Source organism: Corvus kubaryi, unplaced genomic scaffold (assembly GCF_017639235.1).
Source record: "Corvus kubaryi isolate FWS band 111438036 unplaced genomic scaffold, C.kubaryi_AGA036_p1.0 138, whole genome shotgun sequence".
Taxonomy (NCBI): Eukaryota; Metazoa; Chordata; class Aves; order Passeriformes; family Corvidae; genus Corvus; species Corvus kubaryi.
The window spans coordinates 10,365,019-10,391,922 of NW_024580672.1; the positions used below are offsets into that span (position 1 = coordinate 10,365,019).

At 48.3% G+C, this 26,904-nt stretch overlaps 1 protein-coding gene across 2 annotated transcripts; it reads left to right on the top strand.

The window, feature by feature from the left end:
* The first annotated feature begins 739 nt into the window (after nt 1-739).
* ARHGAP19 (Rho GTPase activating protein 19) lies at nt 740-26,280 on the top strand. Of its 2 annotated transcripts, none has more exons than XM_042019147.1 (12): nt 740-809; nt 12,979-13,244; nt 17,174-17,254; nt 17,599-17,808; nt 18,366-18,592; nt 19,081-19,167; nt 20,096-20,161; nt 20,894-21,082; nt 21,765-21,863; nt 22,458-22,550; nt 23,023-23,091; nt 23,564-26,280. In XM_042019147.1, the coding sequence occupies exons 1-12, from the start codon at nt 748-750 to the stop codon at nt 23,618-23,620; spliced, it is 1,506 nt and encodes a 501-aa protein (XP_041875081.1). In that variant the 5' UTR covers nt 740-747; the 3' UTR covers nt 23,621-26,280. The 2 variants fall into 2 exon arrangements, with proteins under 2 accessions (XP_041875081.1, XP_041875082.1); XM_042019148.1 differs by lacking the exon at nt 740-809 and adding an exon at nt 10,070-10,176.
* Nucleotides 26,281-26,904: the final 624 nt, after the last annotated feature.

Sequence of the window (26,904 nt, forward strand, 5' to 3'; positions counted from 1 at the left end):
AGCAGTATACGAGGAGCTTTGGTGTTTAAGCTGAAATGATTGGCAGCAAGATAATTAAGTGTGGAGGTTCAAAATGCCAAGGGACCACTCCAGCTGAAATCTAGTCAATTAAAAAAATATTACGTTAATTCCTAGTCCCCTCAGCACTCTGATCTAGAGTTTCAATTGTTTCTAAATTGTCTTTCTGCAGTTGCTACCTGAGCACTGCAGATGCAGCAAGTGTGCAGGGCCACAGGGACCCTTACTGTGGGCAAGCCAGGTCCTTTCACCCACAAAGGGGAAAAAAGGAATAAAACTGCTCTACCGGTGTCTATGTTCTCTAATTTGTCCTTGAGGGAGAGCAATGATAAATACTCAAGCCGAGATAGGAGTTGCAGTTTATGGTGCAACTCGTGCTTCTTGGAGCATTTGGTGCGGCCTCTGCAGGCTCGGGGTCTGTCAGTCCCCGTGTGCGTTTCCTTGCCATGAAATGGCTGCGGGTGCCGCTCTGCAGCTGCGGGCCGAGGCTCGGGGTGCGGGGGTGCTCAGCACCGCGGCGGGCAGCGCCCAAGGCCTGCGCCGCCGGCCTACAACTCCCAGCGCGCCGCGCGCCGCACCAGTGGCCGTTCCCGCACGCCCGCCCCCTCGTGCGCGCGGATCGGTCGGTGCCCGTTCGAACCGGCCAATAGCGGCGGGGCGGTGCTGGCCGTAGCCAATGGCGCCGCGCAGCGCGGCGGGGCGGGGCCGAGGGGGTGGTGCGGCGGGCCAATGGGCAGGCGGAGCGGCAGGTATGAGATGGCGGCGGGAGCACCGGCGTCCGGCCGTGGCAGGTAGGAGCAGGATCCCGGGCACCCCCTCGCCCCGTCCTGGGCCGGCGGCGTGTTATCCTCGGCCCCTCCCCGCCGTGGTCCTGGTCGGGCACCCGGCACCAGCCGGTGGGCAGGCGCCGGCCTGTGCGCCTCGGCCCGCCCATTGCGGCGCTACCCGTGCAAGCAGCGCCGTCGCTGTTCCCGCTGCCGCGCTGCCCGCCTGTGCCCCAGCACCTTAACGGAGCTGTCCGGCTCAGTGTTCCGGCGGCTCTGGAGCTCGGCTGAGCCGCCGCGCAGTCCCGCGGGGGTCACGGTAGGACCCCGTGTCCCCGCGGGCTGGGCAGCGGGAGAGCGCTCCCCGCAGCATCCCGTTGCTGCATTGCGGGGAAGCGCCGCCCGCGCCTCTGCAAGGGGAGAGATCCCGCTCCAGCCTCCCGCCCGGGCAGGGGGTGTTCCGGGGGGGTGACGAGGTGCCGTGCAGCTCTGCCCGGCCCCGCTGCTGCGGGGGCCCCGCCGGGCTGCGCCTGGGCTGCCTCGCTCCTCCTGCAGCCTCGGAGCCGGCGCCGAGCGCTTGGCAGTTGCGGGCTTTGGTAGGGTGATGGCACTATATAGACTTGCTTCGCATCCAGCCCTCCTTCTCCTTCGCTTTGTCCGCTCTGCGCGCGTTATTCTGGCTTTCCAAACACACAAGCGGTGTCAGCTTCACGTAATTCACCTTTAGCACACACTTCTGTATGCATCACCATTCTGTTACTGCTGCATTAAAATGGCAAGGGCTGCATGAGCACTCGCTAGAGCAATGTTGTCGGCTGACTGTTAAAAGGCTGCAGTATCTTTTTTTTTTCCCTCTCTTTTTTTTTTTCCCCCCCTGTATGTGTAGCTGCAAACTGAGTATCCTTTGAATGGTAATTCTTGTGGATAAATAAATACAGTTGAGGGCTGAGCCAGATTCACAGCTGGTGCCATCCTGTTCTCTGCTGACTGGGACCCATCCCGATGGCACTTGCTCTGCTTATCTGGGGGCAGTGCTGTGGTGCCTGGGTTGGGGCAGAGTATTGCCCTGGAAGGAGGGATGAAGAGATGGTGCTCATTGCGGGGTGTTTGGGCAGGGAGTGCCTAGAATGCTGGACCTGGTAAAGGGATGAGTATGCTCAGTGCAGCTGATACTTAAAATGCCCTTTTGGATAAAACATTTTTAACATGGCCTGGATCAGCCTAAATGACTAAATTTATTTTTTTCTGTTGGCAGCTGTCCTTAGGAACTATTCCCCTGCTCTTTATCCCCCACCCCTCCGCAAGTGATTATGTTAATGCAAAGCCTGAAGTACAAGTTTTCCTCCAGCACTGCCTGTTACCCACAGGTAGCGCTAGAAAATCGATCTCTTGCTTTGCTGGTCTATCACCACACAGACCACAAAGCTTGCTTTTTTCATGCTTTTGCCCCTATTTCCTCTCATCTGGAGAGAAGGGCAAGTTAGCTAGTAAAGCTTGCATGCTGTGCATGTGGTATTACAGCATGCTGACTTAAAGACTGGAATTAAAAGCTGGTTGTCCTAAACTCCTTACCAAATGTTACTGAACATGACAAAAGATGATTTGTGTGGGTCTCTCTAACCTCTGCCTGGTTTTTCATAACTGAGAGTGAAGATTGCAGTGTGCCAGAGTGCTCAATTTCTAAAGAGAAACATCTGTCTGTTTAATGAATGCATTTAATGTCTGACTCAAGCAGTGCCTAAACGCTTTTTTGCCAGGCACTCGTGTCGGCCATTTGATACGGCAGGGGTGGGATGAGCGGAAGGGAAAAAGCCATGGGTCTGGAGGAAGCTGGAAAAAGCCATAAGGCATCTTGCTAAAGCAGCTTGATAGAGTGGCACTGCACAACTGGACAGCAAGAGCTCACATTGTAAACAGGTTATGAAAGGAGACACAGTTGCCATCTGTGTTTTACTGGCAATGGGAAAATGTTCACTGTAAACATGACTTAATGGCAAAAAATCAAAGTGACTTGCTGAGGGTCAGGCAGAAAAAATGGTTGATTTCAGAGTTAAAGCCAAGTCTGAACACATGGCTACTTTTCTCTGAAGATAGCCTGGGAGCTGAGGACAATCTTATTCAAACATTCCCTTTTCCACAGCCCTCATGAGAATTTTTGAGATCTAGACTTGAGTTTGACCCCCTACTCAGTCCAAGTCCTGTGAGGTACACATCTGAACCGAACTCAAGGCCGTGTTTTATTTGCAGTATTTTTGTATGTTTGCATGTAACACCCTGTCCTGTTCCCATCCAGGGTGGAATGGGCTTTGACAACAGGATCCTTGTTCTGCTACACTTCAGTTTATTGTCTGTTTGCATGAAGGGGGAGCATTGCTTCCCACATAGCCCAAAGCAGCGTCTGGGTCTCCTTGCCAGCCTGGTCGTTGCCTTGCTGCTGTGTGCACATTTACATGCCTATGAAAATGTCACAGAGCTTCGTTATCACTCCTTTAAAGGTGCCTGGGCACTCAGTTCCGTCTGAAACTGAAGCGCTGAGTGCTGGACACTGCTGGGAAATCAAATGCCTTGTCCTAAAGGTCAAAAGTCCTCAGCGTGTGTTGGTTTAGTAAGTGGCGTGAACAGATGGGAAGGAGATGGGGCAGTGTGGAAATGTTGGCTAATATCAAATGGTTGCACTGAAGTCAAGTCCGTCTTGGAAATACTGTCCCTTGGAAATACTGTCTGTATGTTGGCTTGGGCTCCTGGTTACAGCTGAGGCCTTATATTTTGCAGTTGTTTTGGACCTAGTTCTTTCTGTAGGATCTCATTTTCACTTGCCCTTTAGCTGGAGGCAGGAGCAGCCTCTGCTGGGTGCAAGCACAGCTCTGCTGTGCTGCTGCTGTGCAAGCTGTTACCAAACCTGTACTGTGATCCTAGGGGCTGACACCATGTTCCCAAGTCACAGGGGTCTTGGAGTCAGCACGGGCAGAGAAATGGGAAGAAATGTGACTGCTTGGTGGGATAAATTTGGTTGATGTTTTTCAGAGCTTCACAGGTCTGTTGTGTGTGTCCCTGGCCTCTCATCCTGGTAATGCATTACACTTACTGTGGTGTCTGACAAGAGCATTGGACCCTTTGCTCCAAAGTGCAAAACCCTCATTCCTTGACTCCTGGCCTTTCTCACCTCTACACTAGGTAATTGCAATTAAGCTATCTAGAGTTTCCTCATAAATTTTATTTTCAGAAACTGTAGATGGCAGGGAGTGTGATAAGCTGCTTAATAATTGCCTGCCAGCTGGCTTACAAGAACTTTTAATGTGTTTGCTTTTGGCCTATAAAGCTCTAATAATTTGGAGTCCAGCCAAAACATCCTTTCTTCTTGAACGGTAATGTGGCAGCTCTGATTTTCAGAGGCAGGAATTTCTCAGGGGAAATGGCATTAGTTTTCCTTTTTGTTTTTCTGGAGCTCATACTCAAGGTTGAAACATAGCTTTATGGTTTGGGACTTCCATATGGGCATTCCTATAGCCCTGCTTGCAAGCTGTCATATAGCAGGGGACAAGCGTGCTGTGGCTCTCTGTGCCTTGGAGAGCGGAAAGCCTTTTAGGGAACATCCTCACAAGCTCTCAGGGGCTCCTGGAACTCTCCTCACACACATGCCACTCTGCGTTCTCTTGAGTGGCCCGTGGAGCAGTGTATAAATATATCACAGTTCCCTGGGCTCTGCAGTGAGTTGATCCAGACAGAGATGAACTGTCAGGCAGGATGGGAAGAGAAGCTGCATCTCACCAGAGTTGCATAAAGTGACACTATAGCTTATTGTCATATGAATTCTGGTATTTGTGCACAATATTCCAGTTTTTGACATCCTAGCCTGCCCAGATCCCCTTCAAAAGCCCTAGGTCCCCACACTGCTCAGTTTGGTGAGTTAATTGGGCTGCTTTGTGCATCTCTGTCTCTCTGGTACCGCATGCTGTGCTGCTCTGTGGTGGGCCCAGCCTGTTTATCTGTGTGCCTCAGCAGCCCTGACCAGATGTCACCAGCTTATTTAAATGCTGGCATGCATCCAGGTGTTCCTCATCACAATTCCAGCTTGTAAGAGTTTACACATCTGGAACAAGGGATGTGGCCTCTGACATACTCAGTGGTGTCTGCAGAGGATTCCTGATGAGGAGGGATTTGATGTGCTGTCATCCTTTGCAAACACCACTGTGATACAAAACACAGATGCAAGGATGCAGCTTGTTCACTGCACCTCTGGAGCGTTGTGGAATTACAGAATGAACAAAACCAAGAGCTGTGATTCCTGGGTACCTTCGTCCTCTGTATTTGCTAGGCTGTGACTACAAAACCTCACCAACAGTACTGTGGGGAGCCAGCTGTGGGTCCTGACCCAGGTGTCAGTATCTTCTCAGTCCAGAAAAAGCAACTGCAGTCAAGCAAATCTGTGAGTGCTGCAGCACACTGTAGTCAAATTGTGGTGCTTTGCTCAAGCACCAGTCTACCAACTGATAGTGGGATGGGATTCCTATATGTGTTCTGGGCACCAGCTGGTGCTACCAATTTTGGGTATCATTCTGTGGGAGGGCTGGAGGAAAACATCTGTCCTGCCTTGCTGGGTTGCTCTGAGTTCCCAGACTGGTTGCTACAATAGCTTGTCAACTTTGCTGTGTTGTTTTTGTGTAATTGCTTGATTTTTCATGTCAGAAGTAAACCCGATTGTTATGGGTTGCTGTCTATAGACTGTTCTGCTCTGACCTGGACACTAGCTTGGAGCTACTGGACTGAGAAGCATCTAGATGGTGTATCTTTGGTGGTCTCTGAACTCCATTTCATCCTGCCTCTAAAGGATGTTCTAGGGCTCTTACCTTCAAGAGTAAGGGTGACAATCAGAGGTGCATGCAGCATTTTGGAGTGCTAGAGGCCAAGGAGGTATAGGTAGGACTGGGTCATGCCTCTTATTGACTTCCAGTACACTCAACATGGGGAAGTGAAGAGGATAAAGACATTTTAAAATGCGAAGAGCAAGGGAATGCTATCATTATTGGCAACTGGAAAGTACCCACTGGCACACTGGGGGTACAGCCGACACATTTGGTGGGAAATGACTGTGAGGCTTCCTTGAGCTGCATCCCACCCTGCAGTGAGGGTCTGGATGTCCCACACAGTGCCCTGTGGCACTGCCAAGCTTCTCCAGCTTGCTGGCACTGCTGGCTTGTCTCTGCCTCACCAGCGGCTCCCAGCCAGTGTGTAGAGCTCAGCTCTTGCCTCCTCAGCCCCATGTCCCAGCCGTCCCTGCCTCATAGCTCTCAAACCAGCTCCTTTGTGCTCAGTCCCATGCCACCCCTTGCACAGAAGCTGGATTTCTTCTAAATGTCTGCAGTGTGACCTGATTATTTTTCCTGTCCTTCCTCGCCCTCCTTTTTAATAGTGTCTACAGAAAAGCTGGCAGAGTTCAGTTATATCAGTCATGCTGACTGATAGTGCTGCCTCTCCTCTTGGGATTCCTTCTCTTTTCTGTCCCTCCAGCATTCATTTCAGATTTAGCTATCAGCGCTCTATAGACAGGGTATTGCCTTTGTTCTGTTTGTACAGCACGGAGCACAGCGGAGTCCCCAGCTGTGACCGAGGTTCCCAGTGCCACAGTGATAAAAGTGAGCAGATCAGTAACGAGAAGAGGCAGCTGCTGCCATCTAAAAAGATTCTGGTTTGGTGCTGGTTTCAGTGAAATCAGGATTGGATCTAAGGCTCTTCTATTGCTGCTCCCAGTAGGAGTTTATATTAAAATAGATACACAAGTGCATTGACAGTCATGAGAATCAGAGCAGCATTCCTATTTAACGCTGTTCGACTGTTAGTCTGATCTTAAGGCAGAGCTTGCAGATCTTTAATGTAAAATTGCTGGATTTCTGGTGGTAGCTGCCTTTCTGCATTTTTACAGGTCATGGGTAGTCAGCTGAGCCATCACAGAGTGTGGCAGCATCCAGACCTGTGGTGGTGGCACTGGGAAGGAGACTTGATGAGGAGCAACGCAGTGAACATGCAGTTCCTCTCTAAGGCACCCCTTGGTTCTTTCCCTCCTAGCACTAGAAGGCATCTGGATGCTCTGATGTTTTGATGGCTGATTGAAGTACTGCTTGATTGACTTTAAAATATTCCAGTGGCTATTATTAAAAATATCACAAAGAATTCACTCAGGTCAAACTCGAGAAATTTCATGCTGAAATGCAAATTTCTTGATGTTTCACATATATCAAGCTGTCTTGCTACTGCTGTTTTCTTTGACGCTGGTAATATATTGCATTTTCATTTTCTTCCAAAGCACAGACCCCCACCCCTCCCAACCCTTTTATCTTTTCAGATAGGTCCATCTTCTCCAGATTCTCATCACAGATGTGTAGCCAATGTTGCCAAGATCTACTCTGAGTCCTTTACTGACACAGAATTTGCATTCATAGATGATAGCAGTGACATGGATAACCAATATACCTGATTTCCAAAAGGTGGCCAGGAGTTGCATTAGTTCCAGGTTGTTGAGCACAGGCTACCATCACATAACAGCAGCTTTCTTAGCCAGCTCCTTGCTGTTTAAATTGTATATTATTATCTGGTTCTCATAGCCAAAAGGCTGAATCACTCTGTGTAAGCTATTTAAATGTGAAGAAAGCAAAGCAAAAATTAAAAAGGCAGTGTTATCTCATAAGGCTTACTTGTGTCAAGGCTAGAGACAGTAGGCAGGGATTGGCACCCACTGTGCTGTGCACTGTGTACTCATCACAAAAAGACTCGGCCCCTGAAGACCTTATGAGTATAACCCTGGGCAAAAATTACTGCGTGTTTTTCTTGACATTTTTCAGAGGCAAATCAGTCATCCTATGAAGAGTTAGGGTGCCAAGTCTGAGGTCTGAATGTGATCTTTGTTACACCATCTTGCAAGAATGTCAGTCTGAAGTACAGCCCTCAAAGCAACTTTAACTGTGAAGTCACTTCTAATGTCTCTGCAGCCCGTTCCCATTAGACTACTTTTATTTTTTTATTCTTTTTTAATCTAGGAAATAATTTGTCGTCTAGTCCTTTTGTACTTAAAATGATTCCATATAATTCCACTATGGTTCTTTCATCTCTTTGCAAAATCTGGGATGGCTCCTATCTGGCTCTGAAAATACTGTCTTCAGACATCCTCATTAATTGATTCCTTACTCTGGCACAATGTAGGAAACAATGCTACTTCTCCCTCCCTGGGGAAATCCGAGCCTGTTCGCATCTGTCCCGTGTCCCTTTGTGCTTAGCCAGGCAGAGAATTGTTCATGTTTTGTGTTCTTCAGCACTGCCTGCTTATCACCCTGCTCTTAATATTTGGTAGCAGCCTGTCTCTTTCTTATAATCGAAAGATTTTGTTATTATAGAGGGAGATTTTTGTTCTATTATCTTGCCTTACTTTCCAAAGCTCTTTAATCCTTTTACTCCTATATGGTAAAACTTGTCTACTGTGGTGTGTCTGAAGCATTAGGGCCTTAGTGATGACATACAGAGTGTGCAAAATGGCACTGGAGATGGATTTTGCCCACTGAATTAGGCACATCAGGCTCCTCTGGAATCTTTAGCTTTCAGTGTATCCACTTTCCCAGCTAGACAAACACAGCTGATGCCTTGCCCCAAAGGTAACTCTTCCTTTACTTTCTTTCTTGCCTTCTGTTCTCCTTATGCTCTATTTCGTGTTTCTTGAACCTTTCTTCTGTCACATGTGTAGACTTAAAACAATATCAAATCTGTGAAAGCCACTAAACCAGCTCCATCTCACCTATCCAAATGCAAGCTTGTTGCCATGTGAGCTAATCTGCCTGCTTGCGCAGCTCTTGCACCACAGGTTTGATCACCAGATTTTCGCAGTTAAAGTCTCATTTTTGTCCTGGTTTCCACGGCATTTCCCTGGCCTGGATCTAGTTACCTTAGGGATTAATTGATCCATCATGATTTTGACCTCCTGCACCATCCACTCCCCATGAAATGATGGGGCTGTCATGCCTGAAGCAAAAACGTTGTGTGTGACAGACAGCTTTCTTTGTGACTTGGCCGGGATCACAGGCTTCGCCTCTGAAGGATACTAGAATGGCAAGAATCTCAGCACAATATAGGACCCATTTTTTTTAATCTGCTGTCTTAATCACAACCCTAGTAGAACGAGGTTTTATTATTCATTGGGATTTGATTATGTTCATGAGACTGGAGAGGAAGCTATTTATTCCTTTATTTTATTGTCTTTTGACGTGTCGTAAAGCAATCTGAGATCACAGCATATAGAAAATATAACTCTGTAATTGCAAGCAAGGCAAAAAAAAAAGGCAATAAACTCCATGAATACATGTTTGTCTCCCCTTTGCTGCTGTTATATAAACTGTGAGTGTAGGTAGAGTACATCCATCTCTCTTTTTTAACAGGAAAACAGCAGATGGGGCACATGGCTCTTTCTGAAGGTTATGGTGTGTGCAGCAGTGAGGATTGGCAGGGTTATTGTGTGTAAAGCCAGTGGGGGCTTTATCTTTGCTCAGAAATGGGGTTTGCTTCACATTTCCATTTTGATTAGCAATAATGATACAAAGGCAAATTTTCTGTGCAAGGAAGAGCTGCTAATAAAGTGACCTTTCAAAATTAAGTAGCTCATTGAAGTGCTATATCACAATAAGCGTATACAAGGCTGGTCCCAGCTGCAGCAGGCAGGGAAACTGGATGGGAATCCAGAGAAACATGGAACGGGAATCCTGAATTGGATGAACAGCACACGGTGGCACAGCAATGGTAGCAAAGAGCAATGGCCAGGTGCTGTTTCCAGCCCTGAGGGGCTGATTACGTGCTATGTCTTTGAAAGGATCTGAAAGTGTGAAGGGCAGGCGCAGAGAGTGTTTCTAGCAAGGTTTTTGGGCACGGGGTTGTGCAGTTAAGGGACTTGGCTATTGTCCTGCCAGTGCCGTAACATCGGTTGTGCTTGGATGCTGTTGGGAATGTGTTTGCATGGCTTTACTCATGGTAAACACAGGGTAGACTTGGAACTATTTTGTGGATTCCTCTTGGATACAGGTGGAAAGCACTTAATACCACGCTGGTCCTAATTCAAAACCCTGGTTTCTATGTAGGAATTATTTGCAGTTAAACTCCAGCTACGCAGTCTTTGGCAAGAGACATGAATCAATTTGTCCAGCTTTTCTTTTCTGTTTTGTCCCTGTGTGAAGGCTGATGCCCAGTGTGTGCCAAGGGGGCCTTTCAGACCCAATAATGCGCCCTTGTGTCTCGTAGCATGCGTGGAATTTGCATAGGCTGTGCTGGGACAGGCAGGTTTCTTTTGTTGCTGGAAACAAGGAGCAAGTTCTTTTCCCTGTCTCTGCTTCCTAATGCCTCTTCAAAAGCTCTCAGCACTCATGTAAGAAATTTACTTTTTTCTATTTATTTTTGCATTAAATGTTGTTAGACTTTGTGCAACTTGTAACACAGGCTGTGCAGAGAAGTCGTGTCAGTCAGTGCTAGTTGACAAAATTGTTTAATTTTCTTTCTGTGAATCTAGATATCTAATTGTCAGAGGGAAGAGATAATCTGTGATGCTTGATGTAACTGCTGCAAAATATTTGCATATCTTCTCTGTGGGGAAACAAAACTGCTAGTGAGTGAATAACAGTGCACGGATCATTGCAGGCAGGGTCACTGGGCCTATACACTTGCTATTAACCCTTCTCAGGATCTGTATTGCCACAGAATGAGTTGTCATGGGTTTCAGGCAAAGGGCTTGCTCCACATTATGGGCAGAGCTGGCACTTGTTTGTGCATTGTAGCTCTATGCAATGAAATGTGAATATGATCAGATCCATTGGCAGTTGCTTTTTGGCAGCTGATACCGAATTGTTGCATTTTGGTCTTGATTTATTGCAGATAACAAACTGCTGAAAAACAGGCTGGGAGGTGCTCAGCAAAATATGGCCCCCATTTGGAGTCGGCAGTCTGCTTGCTAGGCCACTGAGCCAGGCAGCTGGGAGCCTTTAAGAGCTTTCTAAAATTTTAGATGACCTGGCAGATTGCCTTGCAGTCTGCCTTGCAGACCTTCTTCCTCTCCATCCTCTTGAAGGCGTCTTTGGCATCCGTGGAGAGCAGTGGCAAGGGGAGGGGGGGTTTGGTATGGATTCTCACGATGCAAGAGTTGCTGAGAGCCTCCTTTCCTCTTGTTTCAGCAAGTATCTTTCTTCTTGTGGAGCCCGAGTCCCAGCTTCTGTTCTCTTATTCTGATCACGCATCCTGGAAATCCTTGAGATAGTCTTTCAGGTCAAAAACGTACAGCAGTAGCTCAGATAACTGTTGGGTTCACAGATAATGTGCAGAGCTGGGCTGGAGTTCAGGTGACTTGCCAGTATGTGCTTTGATGTCGACCTGTCGTGAGCTACTGTCAGTTTACATCAGAACAGGAAGTTGCTGAGGTCTCTGAATTAGTAGTGAAGGGTTTTGTTGCTTGAGCTAATGGATGTGAGGTTCAGTGGGCTGCAAACGCTTTCTGTGGCAGCTGTGGTGAGCAGGGATGCCCAGCATGGCGTGAACACAGTGGTATGGCCTCTAGCCTTCAGTAGTGAGGAGAGGAAGATCAAGGTGCTCCAGCCTTCTGTAGAAAAGCCTGTTTTGAAGGGAAAGCCTTTATGGGCTCAGGGGTGTTCAGCAGAGCACTTGCGATCCCCCAGGTGCCACACTGCATCTAAGGGACTGATGTGATCCCTGGTACATAAGCACAGCATCCCTATTAACTGTGCACTTGGCAGCTGCTCTTGGAAAATGGTGTCCAGCGAGAACTCCCAGCTGAGGATGGATGTAGAAAGAGTGGAAAGTATTATATAAGAGCTAAAGAATGCTTAAAGAATTGGGGAATGTCACAGGGTGAACACATGCAATATGTGGAAGCTGAGTGGGTAGGCATCCTCTTCCCAGAGCCCTGGAAGAACTGGCACACCTATTCCCAAAGCCAGGCTATCACTTCATAGCTGAGTATGAAATCAGGACAGTAGTTCATGACTCAAGAATAATGACACTAATCCTCACCTTTAAGTAAAAGAGTGGCGGGAGAAGCAAGCTGGGCTTGACTTCAGAAATGTGAAAATGTTTGAAACAGTGGTGGGAAGATGGTAATGGAAGACCTAGAGGTAGATGGAAACTGGGATAAAAGTTAAGTATGAGCATTAAGAGTGCTGATTAGCATGAGATATCTCTTTGATAACTCTTTGATTTGATTTTCAACATGGTGAAATGTACCTATCCTCTGGTAGGGTTATGTACCTGTTCTAGATAACCCTTAGCAGAGCAGTGTCTTGGGTGCATCCCCTTTCCCATGCCACATAAGAAGCTATGAAATGAAGAAAGTATGTGTCAGTAGAGAACAGAGAGGTCAGATAAAGGGCATGAAGAGGTGAAACAGAGGTAAGAACTGAATGAGCTGAAAAGGGGTGGTCTAGGTGAAAAGTTAGTAGGGGTTCCTCAAGGACTGATCTTGCGTGGCTCATGACAGTGAGTTCTCACTTGCTCCAGACTCATGCGGAGCTGGCAGAGAGCAGTAACCAAAGGGTTGGCAGCATGTCACCTGGGAGCACCTACAGCAAAACTGAGGGTTCAGTGTTACTGCACATTTATGACCTTAAAAACAAAGTCCCAGGACATGGGAACTATCTATTTGTTGATAGAAAGGTAGGTATGATAGAATGGCAACGTGAACTGATGAGTGTAAGCTGGCCATGAAAAGACTGAGATTGTTCTTCAGACTTTCAGGCCACTGGAAATGAATTTTCCACTGGGGAGGAAGGGAGATAAAACCAGACTTAAAGCAATAAGTTAATGTAAAATATATTGGGTATTATATAATATCATCTCTGCCAGAGCTAGTAGGATGTAGATACAGTGAAACAAGTAGTAGAGATGTAGAGTAGTGAAAGTTTTCACTGGGTGTTGCCATGTGTTGCCTATGTCATCATCATGCTAGCTAGTCTTAGGCTGTGTTGTACAAGCAGTCCAGAAATTATTTTGCTCCATAGGGAAATGTAACTGTGCTGTGCTGAACACTCACCAAAGTCAGACAGTGCTGTTGGTGTAGGCTGGTAGCTCCTGTCAGCAGATGTCTCCTTCAGGGCAAACCAGCTGGCTGTAAAAACCAAAGTGATGAGGAGTTACTGTATTTTTTTTTCCTCTTTCCGTTTTTCAGTGATGCCATCTGCAATTTTGTCATCTGCAATGACTCCTCCCTCCGCAGCCAGCCGATCATCTTCAATCCTGACTTCTTTGTGGAAAAGCTGCGCCATGAAAAACCAGAGGTGTTCACAGAGCTGGTTGTCAGCAACATTACCAGGCTCATTGATTTGCCTGGGGCAGAGCTGGCCCAGCTAATGGGAGAGGAGGACCCAAAGCTGCCTGGGACAAACAGCACAGCCGCTGGATTTTTTCGTTCTCTGATGTCTCTGAAGCGCAAGGGTGAGTATGGATGGCATGAAGTCTGGTGCCCGCCCTTAGAGCGATGCTGCCATCATTTGTTACATTCAGTTTACAAAACTTTCAGCCCGTAGTTTTGAGCTTGTATGGAATGCTTAATACTATGGTTTTGTAATCTCTGTGGATGGCACTTCTAGAAAGGAGCAAAACAGGCCAGGAAATTGATCCCAGAAATGCCCTGCACTTTGAGAATACCCTTCTTCTGGGATTGTTGCTATGGTGTATGTTGAGTTGGCTTCAGTGGGTCAGCTGCCACTGTGCAGCTCAGAAATCTGTAAACATCTTCCATCCAAATGCCAGTGCTGCTCTGATCCACATCCCAATCCAGCAAGTCAGTGACAAATCTCTGCAGACTGACTGATGAAGCCCAGTGTCAACGCTGGGAGGTGACACATCTTTCTTTCTTAGACAAGCATTCCACCCGAGCTTTCTTCTTCTAAGCTGACTGTTCTTATCTTCTCTCAAGTTCAGCTGTCTTGGTTGTGAAATATTAGCCCCAGGCCCTTCTCAGAATTCTTCAAGTGTGGTTGTGTTCAGATCCTTTCCTCTTCAATGGCTGGCATTTACCACTCTGTTTTGTTGAAACTAAAAGAGTGTTCTAGGTGTGTTTGTGTCTTCTCCCACCTTTGCCCACACTCAAGGGGAGCCTGGTTCTCCTGATAAGTTCAATTAAACCTTCTCACTCATCTAGACAGAAGCAGTCTCCACCTGGGCCCCTCACATTCCTCCTCAGCTCTGGTTTCCCAGCCTAGACTGGCTGGCTGCTGGCAGAGAAGCTGTGAGCTGGCTTCAGATGTTGGCAGCCTGAGGGTGAACACTTCTGATTAGTCTTCCCCTTCCTTTGAGCAGTTCTGCTGTTGTGAGTATCTCAGAGAAGTGAACTATTGCTATGGCATAGTTTGACTATGGCTTTTTTCTGTCTTCAACCATTATATAATTTCTCTGAGTGTTTCTGATTCTACCAAGCCTATTCCTCCATTGTGTTTCTTAAGGACAAACTCCACAGCCCCACTGATCAGGCAGAATTTTCTGGTGCTGGCTTCAGCCCTCCACTTCTGTCTCACCCAGCAAGAACCCTGGTACATATACTCGCCCTAGGAAAATAGAAGACTGCAAATCAAGTCTTTTAGTATCCTTAGATAAGAATTACTTAATATTGCCATGACTTACTTTGCTGCTCCATAATAACAGGTCTTTGTGCTGCCCCTAAACTGCAGTTAGACTGTGCTCATACCTGTTACTGCTCCTGCCTCTTCCCAGACAGTAGCAGGACACCTTAAATTCAAGCACTTGCCACTTGACAAACAGAAGTGAGTGAGTAACCAAACTGAAAGTGTTTTCTTAGTGTGTATGGAAACCCCCATGTTCTTGTCCAAACCTTCCAGTAGAGCCTTCTCTAGCTCAATTTTTTATTAAATTATCTGTACTCTGCTGGAGCACTGCTTTTATCAGACCTGACGTCTCATGCTAACTCTCTTCCCCAAGAGCTCTGCCTTCCCCCATTCAGATGTCTCCACGGCCATGTGTCACTACAGCTAGCAGATGTTTCCAAGTCTGCTGGCTGCACTCCCAGGCTGCAATGGCAGTGTCTCCCAGCATTGACAGGCACTGTCTGTGAACTCCTTGGCCAAACTCTGAGAAAAAGAAGTTTGTGCCTACAGAGAAAATCAGTTTCATGTACTGTGTTTCATCTTGGAGCCATCATTTGTTTTTCTTCATGTTATAGACCAGCTAGAACAAACAAGTTTTATTTCTTCAAAGCCAGAGGCCAAGGACCATAGAGCTCAGAGCTGTTCAAACTGCAAATACTTACAACTTCTTTGAGCATCAGGAAACTCAGCCTCATGCTGCTGCTTAGTTTCAGAAGCAATCGTACAATAACATCTAAGCCTTTGTAATGCAGCATCCATTCTCCAGACACGTCTTTCAAGTTTCTTTGAGAATCAAATTCTCATTCAGATACCAGCTTCTGACTTCAAAACTAAATCGAATTTGTCAGGCCCTGCATGTCTCAAGAAGATGTATTTTCCTCTTCTATTCCTGGCCACTATTGATTCTATCTGTTGAATGTCTAGTGAGTTTAGTTTTCTTCAAGGACAAGAATCTTTTGCCAATCATTCTTTCCCTTTGCACTCAAACCTTTCAGATCTTTCGTGTGGATCAAGAGCTCACATTGCCCTCCTTTCTCTTGCAAGACTGAAGCATGCGCTTTATCAGAGTGAGGTCAGAAAGTTCTTGATTTAACAGGAGGCTGGAGTTCCATGGTGGCTTACCATGTATTTCAGAAGTCCTGGAAGAAAGCGGAACATTCTTCAGGCGGAATAAATTTAGTTACACAGGAAGGCTGCTAGAGAAGTGCATAGGGTTAACCAGGTCTCTCCCACATGCTGTGAGCATCAACACCACAGAGCACTAAGATCTGTAGCACAAGAGACGAAAAGCTAGTAAAATCAAAATGAGATATGAGGGGAAGAAAAGAAAAGGCAAGAGAGAGCTTGTGGGGGACATAACTTTTATCAGACCAGCCAATGCACTGCTTGGATTGCTGGGCTATCAGCTGTAGCAGTGAGGAGAGGAACCTTCAGTGCAAGTGTCCAGCCTGCCCTCAGAAGTGACCCATGTTCCTGGTAGTCTGGTCATGGAGAAGGGAGGAATATTCTTTTCTTACATCTGTTGTCTCTTTGAAGCCTAAGTACAAGGGCTGGACAAGCCAGCTCTGTACCTGGTCCCAGTTCTCAGTCCCAGTCAGCGTGCTGTGGTACAGTCTCTGCAGTATCTTGTCTCCAGTTCAAACCTATATGCATCTGAGGGAAGAAGTGTGGTGCCCAGAGTTCTGGTTGCTGTCAGTGAAGTCTCTGGGAGTTGTCTCCACTTTCTGAGGGACAGATCATACTGGCTCTGTGTGTGTGACAGAAAAATGCATTCACTAGCAAGGTTGCATTTATTAGAAAACACTGTCCTGCTGGATAATCACTCAGCTGGAAGTCCCTCTCTGGACGAGAAGAGTATTCTACATTGGTTCATCAAATACCCTTCAGTTAAACGGACTTCTCATCTAATGTTTCCTTCCCTGCAGGATCTCCTTCCTTTCAGCTCAGTTGCTTCCATCTTTTGGGGCTATAGCCTGTGTTATTTACAGGCATTCTGGAGCTGGCAGCTCATGCCCAATCTCAACCCCATGAAATGGGAGCAGACTCCAAGAGTGAGAGGAGCCCAGCTCATTGCTTTGCTACTTTCCTTCTATGTTGTCCAGCTTTCATACTTTACTCAGACCAGGGCAGCTGACATGGAAGAGAGGCTCACTGGGATGAGGAAATTCCTTGTTTTACCCCTGCCTGAAAAGAAGGCTAGTGTAAGCCAGTCGGATTATGTCTGCTCTGCGCAGAAGTGCTTATTTTCCTCTCCCATAAACTCATAGCTGCACCTCTTCTTTCTGCTTCACTTCATGTTGAGCCACAACGAGGATTAATCTGGACATTTCTTCCACAGTGTGGAGTGTGCCAATGTGTCAGGCACCAGGGCTGTCCAGGCTCTTACATCTGCCCTTCCCACTTTGCTCTTTTCATAATGTCTAGGCTTGCAGATTCTATTCCATTTAAAACTGAAGCATCTGTTCTGGTGTTGTTTTTCCTTCAAGGGCTAGAGAATATTTGCTTTAGCTGATAAAAGCTGTAATTAAACTGAGGTAAGAGGCAGGATGATGAAGCCCATGTGAGTACAGCATGGTGGGATGAAGTGACTTAGTTTGGAGTGTTTGTGATATCTCACATCTGTGAGGGTCCTTGTGACCTTCACCGTTAACATTTTGGCGCACTAGTCTTTGCATGTTGAAATCCTGTTGTTTGGGGAGCATTGATTTGTGTGGCTGTTGGGTTCTGAGCTGCCTGGACATGTTGTCTTCTGTTCTGCAGAGAAAGGGGTGGTGTTTGGCTCACCGCTGACAGAAGAAGGCATTGCACAGGTTTCCCAGCTAATCGAGTATCTGCACAAAAGTAAGTGGCTCTGTTTGCTGTCTTCTATCCCAGCGGGTATCTGTCTGGCCTACCTCAGGTCTCTGGTGCAGACAGAGTGACAAGCTCTGAGCTCTCCAGCAGCAGGAGTTTGGGACTGCACTGGGCAACTGTTCCCCAGAATTGTCTAGGAGATATGTTGATCTATTTCCCTCTGTACAAGGACTTTTTCCACTGATGGGAGCCAGCTTGAAGTCATGTCTCTGAATGCAGTTCACTGAGGTTTGCTGTCAAACTTGGGAAAGAGGAGGGAACTGCTTTAGTAAGAAGGTGGGAATTCAGCTTCTGATTACTCAGTGCCCTTTTTTCTCCCCGCTGCCAAGCAGATCTAAGAGCAGAAGGCTTGTTTCGAGTGCCAGGCAACAGCATCAGGCAACAAATCCTAAAGGATGCTCTGAACAGTGGTACAGATATTGACCTGGACTCTGGGGAGTTTCATTCCAATGATGTGGCCACCCTACTTAAGATGTTCCTGGGTGAATTACCAGAGCCGCTGCTGACACACAAGCACTTCCATGCCCACCTCAAAATTGCAGGTGAGTGGGCAGCAAGAGGCAGTGGTGGGCAGAAGGACTGGAATTGGTCTCCTAGAAAGCATGCTAGGCTGTGAAGTATATTCCTTAAAGGCAGGGTAAGAAGGAATCTTCCTGCCATCTCAGCCTGGTGATACTGGAGCTGAAAATCTTAACAAATCAGACAAAATCTGTCTAGACCATTCTACTCTCAGATACCACAGGGGTAAAACCCACAGTGATAACCTGGGTCTCCACCTGTTTTATGTCCGGGGTTCTGAGCAAGTTGTGGTTTCTGTGTATTTAATAACTGTTATTGAACTACCTTATGTGAACTTCCTCCATTTTGCCATCAAGCCATCACAGCTCTTAGCAGCTCTGTTGTTCTGTGGGAGGAGTAGCATAGATTAACACATCAAGTGGGGAGCTTGGGAGCTGGGGGGAAGAGGGATGGAGGGCCAAGAACTGTGCAGGGGTTTGTAGGAGATCTGCATACGAAGAGGGAAGGGCAAGCAGTTGCAACAGCCTGCTCTGAGGGAAGGTAACGTGTGTCCTTCATGTTCTGCCTTGTGATTTGGCAGACCTGACGCTGTTTGATGAGAAGGGGAATAAGACCAGCACTCCAGACAAAGAGCGCCAAATCGAAGCCCTCCAGCTGCTGTTTTTGATCCTTCCTGCTCCCAACCGCAGTCTGCTCAAGCTGCTGCTGGACTTGCTCTACCAGACCGCCAAGAAGCAGGACAAGAACAAGATGTCTGCCCACAATCTTGCCCTCATGTTTGCACCTCACATCCTATGGCCCAGAAATGTGAGCATTGCCTCAGTGTCTGTGGGTGGGATATTGCAAGGTAAAAAGCAAAGGCTTGGCCGGGGAAAAACCCAAGATGAGAAGGTTAAGTATTGACACAATGATGTGAGGGTTGGAGGCTGTCCTCCTGGAAGGACTCAGTCACAGTGTTCAGCCCAGACCTGTCATGGGTCTCATTTGCAACTTATGCATCTTCTTTTTCAGTAAAATTGAAAGCACAGCACAGTCGTGCTTCTTAGAATATCAGCTCCAGAAAAACCTTGCAGGTCTCTCTGCAAGATTTCTTGTGCTGCTGGTGAACTGTTTGGCCACAGAGTTACCTGATTCTCCTCTCTGAGCCACTTTGGCTCTGTGAGCTCTGCTTGTTGGCGTGCTATGAGCCCTGCCTGCCTGTCACTTCAGAGTAGGTCTCCTGCTGTGGCAACTGTGTGTGTCTGTGTCCTCCTCCCCTCCTAATGGATGCACCTTTGGCTGTGTCCCCTTGCCAGGTGACAGCAAATGACCTTCAGGAAAATATCACAAAGCTAAACAATGGAGTGACCTTCATGATCAAACATTCTCAGAAGCTCTTCAAGGTAAGTGTGCTTTGGGGTCTTGCTCTCCTGCCTCCATCACCAGGAGACTGAATGCCCCTTGTCCAGACAGATCCATGTGTTAAGTGTATATTCTGTGGGCTCTCTTCTGCAGTATGAGAAGGAGACTTTCTACAAGAAACTGTTCCTTTAGTGACTAGGGAGGAGGTCTTTGCTGGGCAGGCAGCTCTGGAGGTGGCTTTGTCAGGGCAGGTCGGCAGCACGGTGCAGTGTAACACTCCCCTCTGCTGGAGACCAGCACCTGCTGCCCGGCAGGAAACCTGGCTCCCGAAGGCAGGTACGTACCAGGCTGCACTCGGGTTCTGGCAGGATAAGGAAATGGAAGGGATTTGTCCTGCCTGAGTGCTGCCAAGAGCAGAATCCCTGATGTAGGGGGTTGTTTTGTCGTGAACTTCTCTGCAATGGTCATCAGCCCACTGCTGTTACGGGCACTTTCCAGCTCTGAGCAGGGTGCTGTGGTAGGACAGTCAGGAGTGTGGGGCTTTCAGCAGGTTCCTGCAAGGAAATGTTTCTACAACAGGCAGTCTCTTGACTTCTCAGGACCTTCCTGGTCACTGGAGGCATTTGCTCCCTGCAGATTCCTCCCATGGAGAATTCCCCTTCTACCTTCTTTGTCAGGCCCCAGTTTGGCCAGCTCAGAGCTGGGGGAATTACTTAGAGCAGGGTTCCACAGGAACTTTTTCCTACTCTGAGTTCCACTTGTGCTGAATGTCTGCATGTAAAGGATACTGTGAACAGGGAGTACGTTGAGGACATGAAATTCCACGGCTTTGTTTGACCAAAATGGCTGAGTCTTGATACAAGTGGATTGTGTGGTATGGTTGAAAAGCAGCTATTGCTGGAACCACTGTTGCCCCAAGGCCAAAGATGCTAAAGGTACATTTGGCCTGTTCTCTCCTCTTCGTCACAGGCTCCGGTGTACATCCGGGAGTGTGCCAGGCTGCACTATCTGGGATCCAGAGCCCACACATCAAAGGTAAGGCCAGCAAATGCAGCGCCTGCCCTCCATGAAAGGGCAGAGGCTCTGATGCTATGAAGGGATCTTTGTGAGTGATAGAAGCTGAAAACAAACCAAGTCATGAAAGAGGATCTGTCAGAGGGCAGGAGCAAGGGAAGCATATGGTGTGGTAGTGCAGGCAGCTGCATTAGGGAAATTGGACAGAGTTGAAGCATCTGTTAATCAAAAGCACAGGGAAGGAAAGCTATGAGCCCCTGTTTAGCAGCAAACCTGCTCCCTTTGCCCAGTACATGCAGCACCTGCTCCTTCACAGGGCTGTGCCTTCCAAACAGACAGACATGCCTGCTGCCATGGCCAGGATGCTTGGCAGAAGTGCTGAGATAAAGGCTACTTGCTGTCACTGGGACAACATTTGTGTCTTGCCAGCAGATGCTTCCCTGCCTCACATAGCTGCAGAAGAGGGAAGATGCATTGCAAGGAGCTGCACTGACCCTTCTCAAGCCTGGAAGGGCTTCTGCAGCTGGCATCTGGGAGGGGAGGGAAGAAGCAATGGGGTCACCTTTGTATTGCTGTCACCTCTTCCTGGCACGGGGCCTGCTGATGCAGTGCTGCTGCAGAGGGGTAGGGAAAACACAGCCCTGTGCATTCACTGGGGTTGAAGCAGCTCACGAGACTCTTCCTAGGCTGGCTCAGATGGGTGGCTCATTGGGATTAAAGCATGGCAAGCGACTGCTGTCTCCACTTTCCCAGGACGACCTGGATTTGCTGACGTCTTCTGGCTCCAAGGAGCTGCAGCCCCTCAAGTCTCAGAAGCGAAGCCGGCTGGACTCTTGCCATCAGGAGGAGACCCAGCAGCGCACAGAGGAGGCACTGAAGGAGCTCTTCCGCCACGTCCACAATATGCCTGACTCTGCAAAGAAAAAGAAGCTTATCCGGCAGGTAGTGTGGGGAGGAAAGATATCTTGGGGTGTGCTTGTCAGCACAGTCCTGGGCACAGAGCTAAAGGCAGGGCCTTCTTTGAGAGCTGCTCCTAATTCTGGGTGGGCTGGGGAAAGTGGGCTCTGGGCTGTGTAAGGGGCAGAGCTGTAAGAAGACAGGAGGAGGTGTCCTGGATGTTGCTGTACCAAGCAGTGCTTTTGAGCTCTGTTTTTTAAGCTAAGGACTTGCTAGCCAGCAGTTTCCCAGTCCTGATCATGGCCTTGTTGAGCTTCCTCCCTCAGAAAGGGAAAAGTTTCTTCCCCTGTTGCCTGCAGGGAGTGGACAAACTGGTCTCCTCTTGGTCTCAGACAACTTGCTGCACCAGACAGACTAGTCAATGTGGTCAGCACCGGTCGTGGCTGCCAGCCTCCAGCTGCTGCCCAGCCTTCTTTCTGCTCCCAACATCTGCTGCTTTTAGTTAATCTGGTAGCCAGCACAAAACAGTTTTTCACCCAAACTCCCTGTAATTCTGGGTGGAAGGTGTGGCCTTCCTCTGCTTTCTTCCTCCTGCAGCTCTGAGCTGCTCCTCCATTCTGGGGGGTGAAGGAGACAAACTGAGTTCTGGGACAGCAGGTAGAGCAGCACACAGCAGTAAGGGAGGGGTGTAACTGTGCTAACATACTGCCCTCATGTTTCCTTCTAGTTTAATAAGCATCCAACAGCTCTGACTCCTGGCTCCGATGTGCCCACATCCCCAGCACCACGCCGCACCCGCTCACGCTCCTTCAGCGGCCTCATTAAGGTAAAAGCAGCCTCTGACCCTTGCTCTCTGCTGTGAGTTTCTGATGTTGCTTTCTGCTTCTGCCTTGCCCTGCCTTGAATGAGACCCTCAAAGGGTAGGGACTCTTCAAAGTATTGCCTGCCAAACAACACAGATCCACTGGGGCAGAAAAGGCAGCACAGTGACAATAAGCCGTGTTAGTATAAGTTGTAATTATCTTGAAACACATGGCTGTAGGATCTATGCATCTTTCTGGAGAATTGATTGTTTCCTGAGATGAGATGAGGATTGACAGGGAGCTGTTCATATAGTCTAGCATGTTAGCACAGGTTTTAGCACTTTGGGGGCTGCCCTACAGCAGCATGTACCTGCTTCTGACAGGCTGGGCTCCTGGCCAGGCCTCAGGTCAGCTCCCCAAACCCTTTACAATCAGGCAGGCTCAGCCCAGTGGTGTGGTATTTCGGGTGGTTCTGCTTTGCAATCTTTGTCCCAGTTTGGCTTCCTTTTTTTCTTTCCCAGCATCCAACTGCTTACCAGCAATGCATCCTGCTCCTTCCCTTTCTTTTTTACTTTGCACTCTACGCACTAGCCAACAGCCCTTTCTTCTTACAACAGCGGAAAGTTTTGGGAACTCCAGTTATCCTGGAAAGGAAGAGCAGGGATACCACACCAGAGCCTGTGCGGGTCAGCAAAGAGAATGTCCAACTGGTAAGAGCTGCTCCCAGCACCACTGAAGCTGCTGGTGGGGAAGTGTGTGAGGGGAGTTTGAGAGCAACTTCAGCAATCCTTGGGGAGCTGTTCTCTGCCCAAGAGAAGGTTTCCAAGTTTCTTTTGTATGATAAAATAAGGTCCTGAGAAGCTGCTCTGAGGAGAGCAGAGCAGATGGCAAGGACAGCATCAGACCAGGGGTGACAGCACTGGGCCTCTACTCCAGTCTTGTCTCACTGGCTTTGTCCTGCCCTGGGGCATTTTCTTGTGCCCCCTTCCCTCTCTCTCATCCTCCTCCACAGGTTGTACAAAGCCTGCTGCCTGTATGCAGTAGGGCTGTCCCATGGCCCAGACAAACCAAGAGTGGATTTGGGTGACAGATGCTCTTTGGTGGTACAGGCTGCTCCCAGGGAAGGCTGTGGATGCCAGTTCATTCACCAGCTCTCTACTCCTATTGTCCTCTCTTGTCCAGTTACAGAAATGTGGCTCTCCAGCTCACATGTCCCAGGCAAAGCTGAAGTCTTTGGAAGGCCAGAAAGAGGTGAGACACTTCCCCTTACCCACCATTCCTTTTCCCACGGGGAACCTGGTGTGCTGAAACCTGCCGAGGTGACAGCAGACACTCAAAGCTCTGCGACAGCTGTAGTGCCCCAGCTCGTAGCAATCTGCTCTGTGCCGAGCTGCAGGCAGGTGATGTGCTGGAAGCCAGACCCTGAAGGGTCTGACAGCCCTTCTACCTGTGAGTTGGCAGGCTGGCTGTTGCAGGAAGCAGAGGGAAGCTGCCAGCACAGGGGAGTGCTCACAGCCTGTCAGGGTCGCAGTGGGACAAGAGGTTGGTGCAGCCCAAGACCAACTGTGTTTCTTTCTGTCTGCTCACTGCCTCGTCTAGAGCTTTAGCAAAAGGTGTGGGAGGCCTACAACAGGGAAGGGTCCTTGCAGGGGAAGAAAGTCAACCTTTTCTTGCATGGTATTCAGTATCTCAAGCACTCAATTGCTCTCATTCTCTGCTACAGGAATCCTGTAGACGCATGCGAGCTCGCCTGCTTTCCAAGGATTCATCGTCCCTCTGAATCGCCTCGCACCAACACGTGGGTGGGGACTGCCCAGCCTCGCAAGCTGTGAATAGAAAATGTGCTGCACTGAGAGGGGAGTGCTGCAGGCTCACGGCAACCCTCACCAACCCAGCAGCGCTCTTGAAACTGGACCTTTGCAAGGATTGCAGGGATTTGTTTCTTTCTGTATATAAATTATACTTCATTCTACTATGGGGCAAACCACTATCTAACCAAAACTTGTGCAGCATGTCTGACCTGCTGGCTCTGGGAAGAGCTGGAGTGCTTACAAGGAGAGCCCTGTTCATTGCAGGGCCTGTGTGCACTCACAGCTTTCTCTGTAATGTTGCTAGGCTGTATTTTTTTGCTTTTCTGCTCTGAGTTTTTAACACACATTGGCTTGTTTTTGCTTCCTCCCCCCTGTTAGCAGTGAGAATGATGGGCTGCAACCTTTACCCACATCCGCACAGCTAAGCTTGCCTCCAGGCCTCCTCTGGAGGCATGCCCTTCTCTGCTTCTGGGCTCCATTTTGCTCTGCTGTTTCCAAAGGGCTGGAGTGCACAAACGGTACAGAGCACAGGATGGGCCTAGAAGGAGAGGCTCTGGATGCCATCTTTTCAAGTGGGGCCAAGGGAAAGCAGCTTCCCCAATAAACTCATCCCTCTATTTCAGCTTGAGCTGGAGGCAGCCCTTGCTCGCTGCCTTCATGTTTCAGTGGCACAGCTCTGAACAAGGAGTGTCTTGACTTTGTGTTCACCCAGGGAGGCTTAAGCTGAGCAGAGCAGGAGGCTGGCAAAGGCTGTCTGGGGCAGAACAGCCTAGTCTTTGGAAGTTAGGGTGCCTGGAGCAGGCAGTCTTGTGGCTGTGTGTGAAACAGAAAAAGAGTGTGAGAGGTGAGAGAAGGCTCCAGCCATTTGTGATCTGCTGCAAATGGTGCCAAAGGCTTTGGCTCAAGATATCTAGATGGCTTGTAAGGCAACTGGCTGATTAGTCATTAAACTGGGGGAAAGGGCTGAAGCTGGGTTCAGCTCTTTGGTCTGAGCTGCAGAAATGAGATGAAACCTTCTAGATATGGGATAAACCCCAATCACAGCTGGCCAGTGTCAGCAGTCTCGTTAAGCCAAAGTGCTCCAGTAAGCCAGTCTTGCCAATAACCTGTCTGCAAGCACTCCAAGGTAGGATACACACAGGATCACTACTGTGAAATAAAGATTTAATCAGCTGGGGGACCATCTAAACACTTCTCAGCCCTTCTCAGCAAAGCAAATAATCTCTGGAATCCAATTATATTTGTCTTCTAATCTTTAAGAACCAGCAGCCAGCAGGAGTTAGAGCTCTGTTCTTGACAGCTTTCTGAAACAACTGGTGGCACGAGGTGTGAATATTGGGATATGAGCAAGGAGTTCAGTCTGACTGGCTGGAGCTGTCAAAACAGGGCATTGGAGCCCTTTGCAGCTTAGCTGGAATGTGTCACTTTTTTTAATTGTGATTTTTTTTTAAGATACAAATCTTTGTGCTGCTCTATACAAAGGGTAGTTTTTGGTATTTTATCAGGCATGCCTGACCCCAGTCTGACCCCAAGTTGAAGCCTTGAAAATATAGGGGGTAGTGAGACTGTAGATGTGTGAGTTGGGAGTTGCTGGTGTTAGGAGCCTCTGTCACAGCAAAGAGCGAGCTGTGGTTCTTCAGGGACCAGACTGATGATGATGCTGTGAAGAAGGGCAGAGGCTGTTTGCTGTGGTAGTAGTATGTGCTTTTTGGATGTGTCTGGAATCATTCCCTCCAGAGGCTGAAGCTATGTGCTTTTCTCCAAAGGGCACCGTGAGTTCTTCTGTCTGAAATTCTGCCCTGTCCCTGCAGCCTGCTGTTAGCAGAGACTTGGGAATCATAGCTCTGCCTCTGACCAGAGATGAGGCACAGACAAAGGTCAAGTGGCAGCACAGGGAGAGCTGGGTCTGCTTCTGCTATCTCTGCTCTTACTTGCATTGGGGGCAATTGCTGGGTGAAGCATTTGTTCACTCCTCCTCTGCCCATTGTCCCTACTTGGTGCATTTCATATCTCTCTGTATGGGAGTCTGCTTGGCAGGGCAGTCTCGTTCCTAAAACTAGATACACTGCTCCCATATAGATGAGAGGAGTGTAACTCTGCTGTCCCCCCTTACTGATGGCTCTAGCTCAGGGGCTCTGTCTGGCTTCTGGCACAGCTGAGATTTGTTCAGCTCTAAGAAAAGTTACCTATGGGGTATTGGCCAGGCCTTCTGCATGTGTCAGAGGCCTTACCTACCAAGGGGGTGGGTGCTGTCTCCAGACAGGGCAGAGGGGCTCAGTGCTCTGGGCTTTAGTCTGTGGTGCTGGGCTCTCCATGCTGAGGATGGTGGTGGGTGGCTGACAGATTCGGCCCCTAGGATCTTGGCTGTTGCAGTCCCAATGCATTCACACTGTCTCCCAGGCACGGGAGAGTTTTAGTCATGCTTGGATGTGTCTCGTTTGTCCGCCCTGTGCAATGACTCATAAGGATGCTTCTTCCCAGAGCAGCTGCTAACTGTTCCCAGAGTTTATCGTTTCCAAAGTATTTTTAATCTTTGTCCTTATTTATATATGCTATGTAAGTACTGTTGCAGACTGTTGCCTTTCTGTGTGTTCATGTGAAAACACCACATTAAATGCTTTTATTTTTAGTGGTTTTGCTTGGTGGCTTAAGCAATTTCATTGGGACAACAAGGACTCCAATCCACCTCCAAAAGGAAGGAAATGTCTGCTTTGAAACCCAGAGCTACTACTCATAAGTGTGGGGGTGCTTGGTGAGGTGCTGCCCACCTGCACGGCTGACACTGGCCTCCCATGGCACTAGGGCTTGAAAGCCTCTGGGGTGCTTGCGTGATACAGACAGGCTGCCTTTCCCTTGGAGGTATGAAGTTGGACCTCTTCTTTTCCTGTCTTCCCCCTGCTGTCATCCAGGGTGATGGGAAATCAGGTTTACAAAGAACACTTTATATAAATAATGGATCAAATGAATAAATTTTGCTCTGTAGGGCCATTCTTCTCTTGCCACTCTTGGCTGCCAAGAGAGGATGCTTTCTGCTTGCATTTTCTTTTCCTCCTTCTTAATAATGGTGTCTCAGATTTTATGCAGATTATTTCTCTGTGAAGTTCTTCCACGTTTGAAATGCCCTGGGCTTGCCTGCCATAGCTCAGACACTCATTAACATCCTCGCCATGCAATTGAAAAACAAGCAGGAGAAGGAGCAGCACAGCGTGTTTGAAAGCGGCGCTGCCTTCCTGCGGGCTGAGCCCCGAGCGAG